This window comes from Bufo gargarizans, chromosome 5 (assembly GCF_014858855.1).
Source record: "Bufo gargarizans isolate SCDJY-AF-19 chromosome 5, ASM1485885v1, whole genome shotgun sequence".
In the NCBI taxonomy this organism is placed as follows: domain Eukaryota; kingdom Metazoa; phylum Chordata; class Amphibia; order Anura; family Bufonidae; genus Bufo; species Bufo gargarizans.
This window is the reverse complement of record NC_058084.1, coordinates 209,775,620-209,790,997: the sequence shown is the minus strand read 5'-3', so window position 1 is coordinate 209,790,997 and position 15,378 is coordinate 209,775,620. Positions and strand designations below refer to the sequence as shown.

The 15,378-nt window shown below is 43.4% G+C and overlaps 1 protein-coding gene across 1 annotated transcript in view; it reads right to left on the bottom strand.

Annotated features, from left to right (window-relative positions):
* Window positions 1-2,905: 2,905 nt before the first annotated feature.
* VPS41 (VPS41 subunit of HOPS complex) overlaps window positions 2,906-15,378 on the bottom strand; it is a 234,039-nt gene continuing 221,566 nt past the window's right edge. Inside the window, exons 25-29 of the mRNA XM_044293996.1 lie at window positions 11,111-11,247; window positions 8,755-8,854; window positions 8,289-8,333; window positions 5,178-5,257; window positions 2,906-3,202 (exon numbers count right to left, since the gene is read on the bottom strand). Of these exons, the coding sequence (XP_044149931.1) occupies window positions 3,122-3,202; window positions 5,178-5,257; window positions 8,289-8,333; window positions 8,755-8,854; window positions 11,111-11,247 (443 nt within the window). The 3' untranslated portion in view covers window positions 2,906-3,121. The remainder of the gene's footprint in view (window positions 3,203-5,177; window positions 5,258-8,288; window positions 8,334-8,754; window positions 8,855-11,110; window positions 11,248-15,378) is intronic.

The window sequence follows — 15,378 nt, the reverse complement described above, 5'->3', positions numbered from 1 at the left end:
TTTGATACTGAGGATACGTCATCAATATGTACTGGATGGACAACCCCTTTAAAAATGTATGTAACATACAGTGAAAAATGTTTTTTTCTACTAAAATCAGGGTGTAAAGAGTTTTCTTTGCATTGCTCCAACTACAGAAATTACTAAAATACCTTCCGCACTAGGGATGAACATGCAGAGGTATAATGTCTCACCCCAAATTATATATCAAAAACCAAGTGGACTGGGTATAATTAAAACATAACTTTTACTATGGTATTTTAAAAAACTTAAAGGGGTTGTCCAGGTTCAGAGCTGAACCTGGACAGCCCTCCATTTTCACCCAGGCAGCCCCCCTGACATGAGCATCGGAGCAGTTCATGCTCCGATGCTCTCCTTTGCCCTGCGCTAAATTGCACAGGGCAAAAGCATTTTTCAGAGTTCCGGTGACGTACCGGGGCTCTCCATGGGGCTGACAGAAACCCCGGTGAGGTCACCGGCACTGATGGGCGGGATTTGGCTCTGCCCTAGCCAGTAAAACGGCTAGGGCAGAGCTAAAGCCAGCCCCTCAGAGCCGGTGACGTCACCGAACACACCGCTGGGCGGAAGTTACCGCCCGGCAGTGTGTTATTGAAAACAAAAGAGCCCATGCCCTGCGCGATCTAGCGCAGGGCACTGGAGCGCATCGGAGCATGAGATGCTCCGATGCTAGCCTCAGGGGGGCTGCCGGGGTGAAAATAAGGGTATGTCCGGGTTCAGCTCTGAACCCGGACAACCCCTTTAAATAATAGACCAAATTGCAGTGAGAAGACAACAATAAGTAAACGCCACCTACTAATTCCACGGTATAATAGATGAAAAAAGGGTGGATCTTACCACTTTCAATAGAAGGAAAATCTGCACCGGATGTGGAAGTCCTAATGTTTGGTGGCAAAATAACACTTGTGACCGGCACTCTTGTGATCCATGGCGGTGAATATATCTCATATTATGCCCTAATGGTAAACCCTACCTGACAGGAGGGTCAGGGGCTATAGAAGTCACCTGCCTAGCGGTTACAGAGCACCCGTCCCGATAGGGGCGACCCCGTACGGCAGTGGTCCCCAACCTTTTTTGCACCAAGGACCAGTTTCATGTAAGACAATTTTTCCAGGGACCGGGTGGGGTGGGGGGGTTCTGGGGTGGGGCTTAGGGGGTGGGCGGGGTTTATGAGGGTGCTAGTCGGCGCTGACTGAGTCACGCGCACGACAAAACACAAGGTGCATATTAAGCTATATAACACTATATAACTATTACATTTATTATTTAAATGTGACTCCAAAAAAAAGTATTGCAACACCAATTCAATACCATGAAGAAAAAAAATAGTCACACGTTAACCTCATGTTGCATGGGGTTAACGTGTGAGTATTTTTTAATTTTTACTTTTTGCAAAGTATCAATTGCCCAATATGTGAGGAGGTACTTGATGGGGTCACTTACTAGTAATGTGAAGCAAAAAGAAGTCTAAATAGATAAAGCCTTGTGCCTCATATTAATAGTAACACCAGCGAGTACTTCCTAACATAATGGACATTGAGCAGCATGGGGTTAATGTGTAGGCTGGTGGGCAAACTTTGAATTGGGCCCCCCCACCGGGCCTGACCCCCCCAGTCAAACACAGGGGACTGGCATAGCAGCAAATCCTTCATAGGGGCCCAGCCTCGGGGGCAAAATCATGAAATATATACAGAGCGGGCAAAAAATGTAATATATACACAGGAGACAAATGTAATATATACAGAGGGGCAAAATGTATATATATATATATATATATATACACCCTCTGCGACTGCGATCGTTACGCCTGTCTTTTTATAAATCCATTTTGCCCCCTCTGTATATATTACATTTGTCCCCTGTGTATATATTACATTTTTTGCCCGCTCTGTATATATATATATTTTTTTCACTTTGCCCCTATATCTGTCATGATTTTGTCTCCCAGGCTGGGCCCCTATGAAGGATTTGCTGCCATGCCAGTCCCCTGTGTATTGCCACTGTGCCACGCTGCCAGGTGCCCCTCTGTGAGTTATGAAGCCAGCGGTGTGTGCACATTTACACACCTTCTCTGAGGAGACTGCTCCACTCCCGTCATCCGGCGTGCGCCGCGGGCCTGAGTGATGCGGCGACTCGCGGCGAGATAACACCGAGAAAGCAGCGCCGGATTGGTGGAGGCGGGGCCGGGGATGGGGCGCGATGTAATTAGCTGTGAGAGCACAGTGCTGCTGGTCAGGCATGACCTGACTGGCCATTATTAAAGTAAGATTAACAAATTTGAAATCACTTGCGTGCGGGGCTGTGGAGACCGCGGTCATTTGGACATCTCCACTAATGTTGGCAAGATGAACGCGTCAGCCGCGCATGCGCCTGTCGTCTGCGCTCCTCTCTCCTCTGCGGCCCGGCAACATATCTCCCAGGGCCCGGTCCTGGGCCGCGGCCCGGCGGTTGGGGACCGCTGCCGTACGGAACCTGTCCCTGTATTGGGGCCTAATCCCTATATGAACCCTTATTACAAAGGTTCTATGGTCAATTATTTAAGTTTTTTTTTTAAAATACTATAGTAGAAGTTACGTTTTAATTATACCCAGTCCACTTGGTTTTTGATATTGACTGCTCTAACTACCTATACAATATTAAAAATAAACCAAAAAAAGGTTGCACTTTCTACGATTCAAGTTTCCATTTGGAGTCTAAGAACAGTGTTGATCCATTGCATGAATTCCTCTAAGACTCCTCAAGCCGTTTAAGGCGATCTCCATAAGGAGATACAGTATCCCCCGCAACCATTGCATGAATAATGTGAACCACTGGGAAACAGTACATATGCTTGAGCTTTTTTTTTACTAAATTCTATACTAATTAAGATAAAGAAATGAAAAAAGAATCAGGCATGGAAATTTTATTTTAATTTGTAACAGAAATTTTAGACAACCATATGCTCTGCGTGTGTATCATCTTCTTCTAGAATAACTAATGTGCTGTAAGCAGCTTTATCCCCCCTGTCAACAGGAGTAAATTTACAGACGAGCAAAATACATATCAGAAACATCAAAGCTGGTTGTCAGAAATGACAAAAGAGGGAAACTGCATTTTCTAAAGGCTATTTTTTCATGTCTAAGATAGCACTCCCAGGACCACGGTGTTTGGCACTGCAGATGTTACAGAAATAAGCTGGGGACATCTAAAAAAGAAGACAAATAAATGAATGTCAAATGCGACCACATTTTAGAGCATCCCAAAAGATAACATTCTATTTTGTATAGACATGACCACAATTGTATTACTTTGCAATCAGTAATGTATTATACAATAATTACCTACTTTCACTAATAGGTTTGTTAAAGAGGTTGTGCAGAGCTAGTATATTGATGTCATATTCTCATAATAGGTCGGCGGGAGTCTGACTACTTCCTTCTCTTTACCCTTCCCATCACATTTTTATAAGATGTCTAACTTATAGTCCATAAAGGTCTTAGATTTTAGCACTAGGATGGAATTTAGCTAAAGCTGGATTTATATGGTTATTTAAACATGGACAATATTGTTGGTACCCTTCCGTTAAAAAAGGAAAAACCCACAATGGTCGTTGAAATAACTCGAAACTGACACAAGGTATAATAAATAAAAATGTACTGAAAATCAGACATTGCTTTAGAATTTAGGTTCAACAGAATAATTTATAAAAGAAACTAATGAAACTGGCCTGGACAAAAATGATGGTACCCCTAACTTAATATTTTGTTGCTTAACCATTTAAGGCAATTATTGCAATCAAGCAACTTTTGTAACTCTTATGCCCCTTTCACAAGAGTCTGTGCACATAAGCGTTTTTTTTACTCATCAGTTCTGCGTTGCGTGAAAAATGCAGCATGTTCTATATTCTGGGGTTTTCACGCAGCCTAGGCCCTATATAAGTGAATGGGGCTTCAGTGAAAAACGCATTGAATCTGCAAGCAAGTGCGGATGCAATTAATTTTTCACTGATGGTTGCTAAGAGATGTTGTTTGCAAACCTTCAGTTTTTTAAAGACTGAGCAAATGCAATCAGTTGGCTCTTTCACACGAGTGAATGCTGTGCGGTTAATCCGCTGCGTGAAAGAGTGCCAAGCCACGCTCTGGACAGCAGAGACACAGGGCATTAACATGATTGATGACGCTCCGTGCCTCTCTGTGATCTTTTTACTACGAAATCACAGTGAGATAAAGTTGTCACCGTGATTTTGTAGTAAAAAGATCACAGAGAGGCCTGGAGCATTATCAATCATGTTAATGCTCTGTGTCTCTGCTGTCCAGAGTGGGGCTTGGCACTCTTTCACGCAGCGGATTACATGCACGGCATCCGCTCGTGTGAAAGAACCATACTACAATCACTTTGTCCTTACTGAGAGGTCTTTTACTAACTGATTGCATTTGCTCAGTCTTTCTGCCTATGGTTCTGGGAAATTCCATATTATTTAGTTTTGTGCTGGAAACTAGTGCCACACTATCTTACTCTAGCGATGGTAGTCAATGATTATAGATGTTGTGCTGACTGTCCCACATACTCTCAGAAGGAGGTTGCCTTTCCTTCTCTAACTCCCAGCCATGAGCTGTTATCACCAGTGGGACTACCCGCATGGCATCCGCTTGTGTTAAAGAGCCCTTATATTGCATTCATTTATTTTGAATTTTCTCCTTGAAGGCTCAATACAAATGTGTTTTATATACTTTTGTTCAATGATCCAGAATATCTGATAATTCAGCTTATATAAAATACCATTGATGCAGGATTGAAGTACTGTAGAATGCTTAGAGGAACAATATTCTGAAATAATGCAGTGGGTACATGGGGGGGGGGGGGGTTCTATTATTTAATCCACTTTCTAATTAAAAACTAAAACAATGACTAATAATGAAATAACAGGTTTACTTAGTGTGATCCTTTTTTAAGCAACCCACAATTACATTTCAACCATTATGTCTATTATGGATACACTGGTGGTTTAGAAACAAAAGCTTCATGAAAAATTGTGCAGTGATTTAATTTACCCTTTAAAATGTGATCTGTTTTGTGTATACTGCCACAGGAGTAGAATACATACATAGATACATAGGATTCTCCCTAGGCCCATATCATTTTTTTTTTTATATTTGTAGTAGAGTACAAAAGCTGCTTACTGTGTTGCCAACAGGCAGGCACTCTCTGTGGAACATGTGCCTGCAGTGAAATACCACCACGCCAAGAGGCTTTGAAGAATCTGCAAAACAATGAAATTATTGGACACCGTAATGCTCAGTTTTAACAGGCATCTGTCAGCAGATTTGCACCTAAGAAAATGGCTGACCTGTTACATGTATGATTGGCAGCTGAAGGCAACTGTGTTTATCCCATGTCCATGTGTGTCTGCATTGCTGAGAAAATGAATGAAGTTTTAATATATATTCAAATGAGCTTCTAGGAGCAGTGGGGGCTTTGTCGTTACTCCTAGAGGCTCAGCTGTCTCCGCAGCTACCGCTCGCTCTGAACTTTGACAGGGCCAGGCAGTGAAAACATCATAATGCCTGGCCCTGTTAATCAAAGTGGGAAGGGCGCAGCAATTGCAGAGACAACTGAACCTCTAGGTGTAACGACAACGCCCCATTGCTCCTAGAGTCACATTTGCATACAGTGACGTACAAAAGTTCGGGCAAATTTACTTTTTAACAGTTAAACAAGTTGAAGATTAAATTTCCAAAAGATGACACATTCCCTTTGTATTTTAAGCAATATTTTCAGCTTTTATATTTTCAAAAAAGGAAAAGGGCCTGAAGCAAAAGTTTGGGCACCCTGCATGGTTAGTACATAGTAGCACCCCCTTGGCAAGTATCACAGCTTGTAAACGCTTTTTGTAGCCAAGAGTCTTTGAATTCTTTTTGAGTTTGAGGGATATTCATCCATTCATCCTGGCAAAAGTCTTCTAGTTCTGTTAGATTCCTGCATGAACTGCTCTTTTGAGGTTTATCTACAGATTTTCAATGATGTTCAGATCAGGGGATTGTGTGGTCCATGGTAAAACCTTCAGCTTGCACCTTTTGAGGTAGTTTAAGTTGCCATTCCCTTAGTTTGAAATGCATTTAGGAAATAGCATTAAAAAAGAACAGTGGAGGTCAAGAGAATGTCTGGAAGTTTAAGAAAAATTACAGAGACATATTCTCGTAGAATTTCTAGAAAGGCAAATCAGAACCCTCTCTATTAAGCAACACCTGCACAAACATGGCCTTCGTTGAAGAGTAATCGGAAGAAAACCTCTTTTGCTTCCTCACCACAAAATTCTGCAAGTTTGCAAAAGAACACCTAAACCAGGCTGATGCCTTTTTGGAAACAGTCCTGTGGACCGATGAAGTTAAAACAGAACTCTTTGGCCACAACAATTAAAAGTATGTTTAGAGAAAGCAAGGCATAGAATTTCATGAAAAGAACACCTCTCCAACTATTTAGTATGGGGATGAATTCATCATGCTTTGGGTTTGTGTTGTGTTAAATGGCACAGGGGACATTTCACATGTAGCGATGAATGGATTCATTGAAATTCCATCAAATTCAGGAAGCAACACCAACTGTAAAAAAGATGAAGTTGAAAAGAGGATGGCTTCTACAAATGGATAATGATCCTAAACACACCTCAAAATCCATAGTAGACTACCTCAAAAGGCACAAGCTGAAGGTTTTACCAGGGCCCTCAGAGTTTCCTGATCAGAACATCATTGAAAATCTGTGGATAAACCTCAAAAGAGCAATGCAAGACCGGACGACTTTTGCAAGGAAGAATGCATGAAAATCCCTCAAACAAGAACTGAAAGACAGTTAGCTGGCTACAAAAAGCTGTGATACTTGCCTAAGGGAGTGCTGCTAGGTACTAACCATGCAGGGTGCTGTAACTTTTTCTTCAGGGCCTTTTCCTTTTTTGAAAATGTAAAAGATGGAAATAAAAAAAATAGTTTTTGCTTAAAAATACAAAGGGAATAATTTAATCTTTAATTTGCTTAACTGTTCACAGTAACAGTAATTCTGACCAGGGGTCGCCAAATTTGCATGCCACTAAATATCTAAACTTCATATTTCTCAGCAATGCAGACACATATGAACATAGGACCAACACAGATGCCTTCAGTTGCCAAGTGCACATGTAACAGGTCAGCCAGATTCACAGGTACAAATCTGCTGACAGATGCCCTTTTATTTCTAAACTTGAGAAAATGGACAGAGAAGTGGCTGGGAACAGGGCAACAGCTCTGGAACAGCTGGAATGCAGACAGGTGAGAGGGTTTTTTAATCTCATTATCATCACAGGAAAAGTCACAATAAAAGTTAACACCTACTATAGAGCTGAGGGTAGATAAAACAGGAGTACACCATAGAACAGTGATGGCTAACCTCCGGTACTCCAACCGTGGTGAAACTATGACTCCCAGCATGCTCCATTCATTTATAAGGAGTTCTGAGTACAGCTTAGCAAGTGTACATCTTTGAGTCATAGTTTTACCACAGCTGGAGTGCCGGAGGTTAGCCATCACAGCTATATCTGTAAAGAATAAATCAAGGCAACTGGACGTACTGTAGATTTCTTGAAAACGTTCCACTCGTTCTTCCAACGAGCTTTCTCTTGGAAGAACGAGTGAAACGTTTTCAAGAAATCGACAGTACGTCCAGTTGCCTTGATTTAGTCTTTACAGATATACCATGACCTGGATAAATGAGAACCTTCACAGACACATCACAGCTATAGAATATATTTTATGGGAACATGAGCCCCTCCCCCCCCTTTTCTTCACAGTTACTTCTACATTTTATACAAAGGATGCCCACGACACTCTTCCTATAGATCTCAATAGTTAATTTTCTGAATTTGGTAAAGAGTTACTAAGAGGGTAACTTTTTGTGTCATTGCAATAATGGTTTAAAATGGGTTTCTGGGACTGAAAATATTGATGACCTATCCTTAGGAAAGGACATGAATATCAGATTGGTTTAGGTCAGACTCTTGACACCCCCACAGCTGTTTGCAGGAGCTGCTATGCAGTGGACCTCAGAACAGCACAGGTCCATACACTGTAAAGTGGGCTTGCCAGGTTACTACAGCTCTGCTCTTACTCACTCAAGTATCGCACAAGAGACACAGTCGATTCAAAATATCATTAGATTGTCTGCTGACAAAGATTGGTCATTGGGCCCGGAATATTTTAACATTCAGGGATAAAAGCAGTTTAGCTACAAATTATTGTCATAAAGCAGATAGATATAAGAAGTACCTGTTGGAAGTATCGACGACAAGCAAACTTCACAAATATTGTCCTCTGCAAAATAAAAATATCTTTCTATTAAGTGTAGATGTAAAAAAAACAAAAAACTGCTGCTGGGCTAGGAAGTAAGTACACATGGGCAGGGATGTCTCGCCTACTGTAGGCCGGCTGTGAATTTCAGTTTTTATTAGTGTGTAATTGTAATGTGCTTATACTTTATATATTATAATAATCTGCATACATTTCATGTATTGTTTTGTATGAATTACCGGTATACTTTTTTTTTATGTAGATACTGTAAGGAAAGCCTATATACATGCAATTCAGGAGGTTTTGCAGTTAGATACAATTTTATTGTAATGTTAGAATTAAAGAAGAAAAAACTAGTTTAACAGCAGCGCTTAAGCTAACTATTTTAGGAGGTAGAACACAGTGGAGAAAGAAGAAAAACTAAGTAAGGGAACTATTCACATACCATCAACCAGCATAGCCCTGGACTGAGTCCTGTGCATTTTCTTCAACAATGCCAGTGAGTCTGACACTAAGATCTTTTTGCAACCTTCCCTTAGCAGTATCTGAAACATAAAAAAGGCCATATTGTTGGTATGATTAACAGGTCGCAAGCACTTCCTCCAAATAATCTGAACAGGGTTTTGGTGGTTTAATGTAAATAGGTTTTATCCTTGTATAAGTGAAGAGGTATATGCGTTGTTTTATTATACTGGGTGTTGCAGTTCCTCATCCTTTTTAAGCTCCCGATTTGCTGCTAGTGATTGAAATTATTCATGATAACATAGAGATGATAGAAATGTGGAGCGTACACAAGTGTTATCGGCGCATGTGCAGTGAAGATCTCTGATCGGGGAAGACCGCTCTGACATCTTTAATGCACCTAGCACATACAAAAGATTTCCTCACTGCTCCGATGCCTGGCCCTGTCAATCTCATTGGGAGGAGAGTGGAAAAGGGTCAGTAGGCGGTGAAACGATACTTGAAAGGGCCATGCAATGGCTCTCAGTGGTCTGAGCACCTAATTTGCGTACAACTACAAATAACAATTTCTCTGCATCGGTAACACTGATTGAAGGGCTCGTTTTAGTCCCTAGGATAAACCCTACCAGGCAGTATGCCTGACTTAATATAGGTGATCACGGCGACAGAGGCTCTTTAACTCTCTATACAGTCAACTGGGTATTCTGATCTTATAAAGGGACAGCATATCACTAAATTTTAGAAACCACCAATACTGAGAATGAAAGGACCACATCACTGGTTTTGCAGTGCCTCCCTGCCACCTGGTTGTGCAGCGATTACGCAGGGAACTACATCTGTACCCATTTACGAGATTCGTTGAGGCGCTGCTGTGCAGGTAAAAAACATGAAGGGGACACAGCGCTACACAACTTCGAAGAAATTGTTGGGCGTTCCTCATAGAGAGATGGCATATCCTAGTAATATCACCTCTGTATGGATAATCTCCACATTCCACAAATCTCAGAAGTTAATATATGTGCAGGAAAGAACATTAGGGAGCTGCTTTACCTGTGTCTTGAGAAAAGGCAGGGACGAAATATGGAGAACCTTTCCCCAAGTAGGATCTGTTGTAAGTGTATTCCATGGGTATCACAATTAGGATGGTAGCAATAAAATAAAAAATGCAAGTTTTTTTTTTTGCATCTTGCTATTAGTAGAGATAAAACACTTCTCTGTGGTGATCTGTAACAGCCTCAATACTTTATGAAAAGCTCAACTAGTAATTTATCAGTACAGGATGAAAGAAAGGCATGTAGGAGAATAAACAATTTAGAAAATCCATAAACTACATCTGTCTAAAGGAGCACAATAAAATCATAGACTTCAGAGGATATTCATTATCATGCATAGCCGCCAATCAGCGCTATCACAGCCTGATGAATAACCCTGCGCCACTGCTTTAATTGAAGATGAATCATCAAAATCCCTGGGGAGAAAAGAACGTTGTACGTCTGTGCTCTCTGAACAAACCTACATTTACATAGGGCTTTCAATTCTCTATAGGCTAATTAGTTCAGTCTAAATATGAAGGCATCTGACAGTCTACTCGCTTACAATAGATAGTTCTGGTGACATACTGTAGTAGTGATATTGGCCCTTCATGTCTACATCTGCAGGTCACAATGGAAGACAGTCTGTTGTACAACTCCACAGCAGATATTTACTTCCACTCTTCAGTGGTTTCTGCTGGAGTTCATAGTATCCCGCATAGCCAGATACTTCTTTTCCCCGCCGGAGCACCCTGACTATAATGGGACCTGGCAGGGATCCGGCCTCTTTCCAGCCTTAGTGCGGCATTTGACCGGACAAAAACTGGTACAAGTGAAACAACCTGGATTCCATTAAAGATGAACTATGGATATGATGACTAGCCTTAGAGGGGTTTTCTGGGAGTTAAAGGGATTGCCCCATGAAAAATATTCTACAATTTTGAAACCAGCACCTGGATCTGAATACGTTGATAATTGCATATAATTAAACATTTTGTATAGCCACTGAGTTATTCAATAAAATGCATCTGTATAGCGCAACCTGCTGTTTGTTCTTTTTATTTGTCCGGCCCACTGAGAAGTTTGCACATGCTCAGTTTCATTCTTTAACTGCCTGTTATATGTAGAGAGCTTCAGCAGAATGGACATGCCCTCTTAGCTGCAGCAGAAAAGATACTCCCCTTGATAGCAGAGCAATGAATGTGGAGATCTCTGGATCCATGTGAGGTACAGGGCTGGCTCTGGCTTTGTTAGAAAGAGGTTGGCATGTACTGCATACCAGTCTCCACAATGAATCTCAGAACTCACCTGGAGGTTATAGTCTTGTAGGATTTTAACAAGCGAATCTCTCAAATTAGGAATCTCCATTCCCTCTTTAATCCGGTGAATCAGAAGTATCGGATCAACATGGGTCCCAATGTTATTCAGCAGTCCAGTTATAAATGCTGTTAAAAAACAGTGGTGTTATTAAAGCATATAGGAGATTTGTAAAACTTTCTTAAAGAGACATTCCTTGCTTAAACGTTTAGTAATGAAAAGCTACACATATCACTGAAATATATTGTGCAGTCTTCTTGAACAAGTGCACACACCAATTTGACACGTTTATGTTGATATGATGGTGCCCCCAATTATTTAACCCCTTAAAGCAGTTTTCCAGTTTGCATCAACATACATAATCATTTGTGAAGGCAGCTGTAATTGTGTAATGTATTTCTTTTAGCTTTTGTTCCTATCTGCTGTTCTGGGCTGTGTTTGCATGACCATGTCCATGTAGCTCTTTATGTCCTGTGATGCTATGTCCATGAATGTGTCAAGGCAGTAGCAGTGAGTGTCTATGTAACTAGCGGGGTGGGAGGAGCTATAAACTAGCTGGGTGTTGGGGCAGTGATAGGGGAGTGTCTATGTAACTAGTGGGGTGGGAGGAGCTATAAACTAGCTGGGTGTTAGGGGCAGTGATAGGGCAGTGTCTATGTAACTAGTGGGGTGGGAGGAGCTATAAACTAGCTGGGTGTTAGGGGCAGTGATAAGGGGTGTGTATGTAACTAGCGGGGTGGGAGGAACTATAAACTAGCTGGGCGTTAGGGATGGTGCTACGGGAGTGTGTGTGTAACTAGCTAGGTGGGAGGAGCTATAAACTAGCTGTGTGTTAGCGGCAGTGATAGGGGCGTGTCTATGTAACTAGCTCGGTGGCAGAGTTATAAACTAGCTGGGTGGAAGAAGCTATAAACTAGTTGGGTGTTAGGGGCAGTGATAGGGGAGTGTCTATGTAACTAGCTAGGTGGGAGGAGCTATAAATTAGCTGGGTGTTGTTAGGGGCAGTGATAGGGGAGTGTATGTAACTAGCTGGGTGGGAGGAGCTATAAACTAGCTGGGTGTTGTTAGGGGCAGCGATAGGGGAGTGTATGTAACTAGCTGGGAGGGAGGAGCTATAAACTAGCTGGGCGTTGTTAGGGGTGGTGCTGTGGCAGAGAAAAGAGTAGTGTATCATGAGTTTGGTTGGATACAGCAAGAGGAAGTGCTATATACAGGATGGAAACAAACCAGAGTATTTATTTAAAAAACGGGTCAGGACAGTCCAAAAAAAATATATAAAAAGCTGCCTAGTTGAGCATTAAGGATGCAACATGTTTTAAATTTCCATTTTTCATCTCTGCATTTTTAAAACCATGGCTTTTTTATTTTTCTGTCAACATAGCTGTATGAGGACTTGTTCTTTGTGGGACGAGTTGTATTTTTTTATGGCATCATTTTGGGGTACCATGTATTGTAATGTACTATGTAACTTTACACTTTATTTGGGTGACGGCATAAAAAAAAAAAAAAAAAAAAAAAAAACATAGCAATTTCGCCATTGTTTTTTAGGTTTTGTTTTTATGGAGTTTACCAAGTGGTATAAGTGATATAATAACTTGTGTTTATTTTATTTTTTACTTTTGCACAATAACACTTGTTTTAATATCTGTTTTTGGGTCACTGCATCAAAAGAACAATTTTATTTTTCCATCGGTGGCGATGCATTAGGGCTTGTTGTTTTAATCTGTACCATTTTAAGGTATTAGTTTTATTGCATTTTGTGGGAGTTAGAATGAACAAATCAGGAATTTATTTTGAATTTCATTTAACGATACCAGATAAAAATGTGCTCATTTTATTGTATGGGTCATTACAGATGCTACGATACCAATTATTGTCATGGTCTTACCTCCTTGCTGTTCCCTTCGTTTGACATGTGCTGGCGGCCATCTTGGTTTCTGGGTTTTCTTGTAGCCTCCCACCCTGCGGCTCCTCCTTCCCACTGGGAGGAGCTGGATGCCCAGCTCATATATATAGGAGGTCTGTGGCTTCAGTTCCTTGCTTGGTCCTCCTGTGTTCACATGCTTCCAAGACTGCTGCTGCTTCTGGTTCCTGATCCTGGCCTCGTCTGACTACCCCGTTGGTTCCTGATTCCGGCTTCGTCTGACTACCCCGTTGGTTCCTGATTCCGGCTTCGTCTGACTACCCCGTTGGTTCCTGTTCCTGGCTTCGTCTGACTACCCTTCTGGTTCCTGACCTCTGTCTCCGCAAGACCCTGCTTCGGTTTAGCCATCCGTTCGGACTTTGCTTACGGCTTGCTCTTCAATAAAACCTTCTTATTTTCCACTTATCTCTTGTTGTACGTCTGGTTCATGGTTCCATGACATTAGGACCAAGCCAAGAATTCTGACGGTACAGGGCCACCATCGCTACCTACGCTGGTTGCCAGACTTGATCAGCAGGATCACCTGTTGGGTCGGTTCGCTGTGGCGTTGCAAACCCTGCTTGAACGCACGGCTCATTTAGCTTCCGTTGCCGATGGGTCGGTTGTCGCTCCTGGGCCCGCTCCTACTGCCGCTCCGGTTGTTGCGCCAGAGTCTACCCTGACACCTGTTGCTGCGCCTGTGGTGTTTCAGGGTATGACCGGTTCTGCCCCCCTTCCACAGCGCTTTGGGGGAGAGCCAACTCAGTGCCGAGGTTTCCTTAACCAGGTGGGCATTTACTTCGAGTTGCTGCCACATGCCTTTCCTACTGAGAGATCAAGGGTGGGCTTCTTGATCTCGCTGCTCTCGGACAAGGCCTTGGCCTGGGCCAGCCCTTTATGGGAGAACAACAATCCGGTGGTTGCCGAGTTTTCCGGTTTTGTTGCTTCTCTTCGGAAGGTATTCGATGTGCCGGCTCGTGCTGCCTCTGCTGCGAAGCTCCTTATGTCCATCAGACAGGGTTCACGATCCGTAGCTGAATACGCCATTGAGTTTCGTACCCTGGCAGCAGAGGTGGGCTGGAATAATGAGGCTCTGGTCGCTGCTTTCTCTCATGGTCTCTCGGATGCCTTGAAGGATGAGGTTGCAGCTAAGGACCTACCAGTGGAGCTCGAGTCTCTTATTTCTTTCCTGATTTTGATTGACACCAGACTCAGGGAGAGACCTTCCTTTAAGGAGAGCCTGCGGAGGTCTCCTAACAGATTGGCGCCTACGTTTGCTGTCCCACCCGTGCCTCCCTCTCCTCCCACGCCTCCTGGGGATGACTTGTCTGGGGGTGAACCCATGCAGCTGGGGTTTGCTCGCCTGTCTGAGGGGGAGAGGGTACTCCGGAGACGCGAGGGCCGATGCATGTACTGTGGTCTCGGTGGGCATTTTCGGTTGGCATGTCCGAACCGTCCGGGAGAACGCTCGCACCTGAGGTCCTGTCGGGGGCAGATCTTGGGTGGAGTCTCCTCGTCCCCGGTTTCCCGTGTTGACAAACCACTGATCACGGTTGTCCTCTCCTGGGTCGGGGGCTCGGTGACGACCCAGGCGTTGGTGGACTCTGGTGCTGGTGGTTTGTTCATTGATAGAGTGTTCGTTGCCGCCAATTCCATTCCTCTGCAGCCTCGAGGTTCCCCACTGGCTCTTGAGGCGATAGACGGCAGACCCCTTCTGCCGCCACACGTGACTCATGAGACCCTTCCAGTGGGGATAGCCATTGGTGCCGTTCACAGAGAGTCGGTCTGTCTCCAGGTTATTTCGTCTCCACACTACTCGGTGGTCTTGGGGTACCCCTGGCTCCAGAAGCATAATCCGACTTTCGATTGGAGATCGGTCGAGATCCTCTCGTGGTCACCGCAGTGTGGGGCTAGTTGCATCCATGGGCCTGTCAAGTTGCTGTGTACTTCCTCGGACTCTCTGTTGCCTCCTGAATACGAAGAGTACCGGGATGTATTCGATAAGGTGCGCGCGGTTGCCCTACCTCCGCACCGCCCATACGATTGTGCCATAGAGTTACAATCCGGTGCCGTTCCTCCTCGTGGCAAAGTCTATCCACTGTCGGTAGCCTATGCCCTTGCGCTTCCTCCTGGCATGCGGATCTCCAACGTGTTTCATGTCTCCCTGTTGAAGCCGCTGGTGTGTAATCGTTTCACTTCCTCGATTCCTCGGCCTCGTCCGGTCCAAGTGGGCAATCGTGAGGAGTATGAGGTGAGCAATATCCTGGACTCACGCCTGGTCCGCGGCCGGGTGCAGTTTTTGGTCCATTGGCGTGGTTATGGTCCAGAGGAGCGTTCCTGGGTTCCCTCCGCAGAT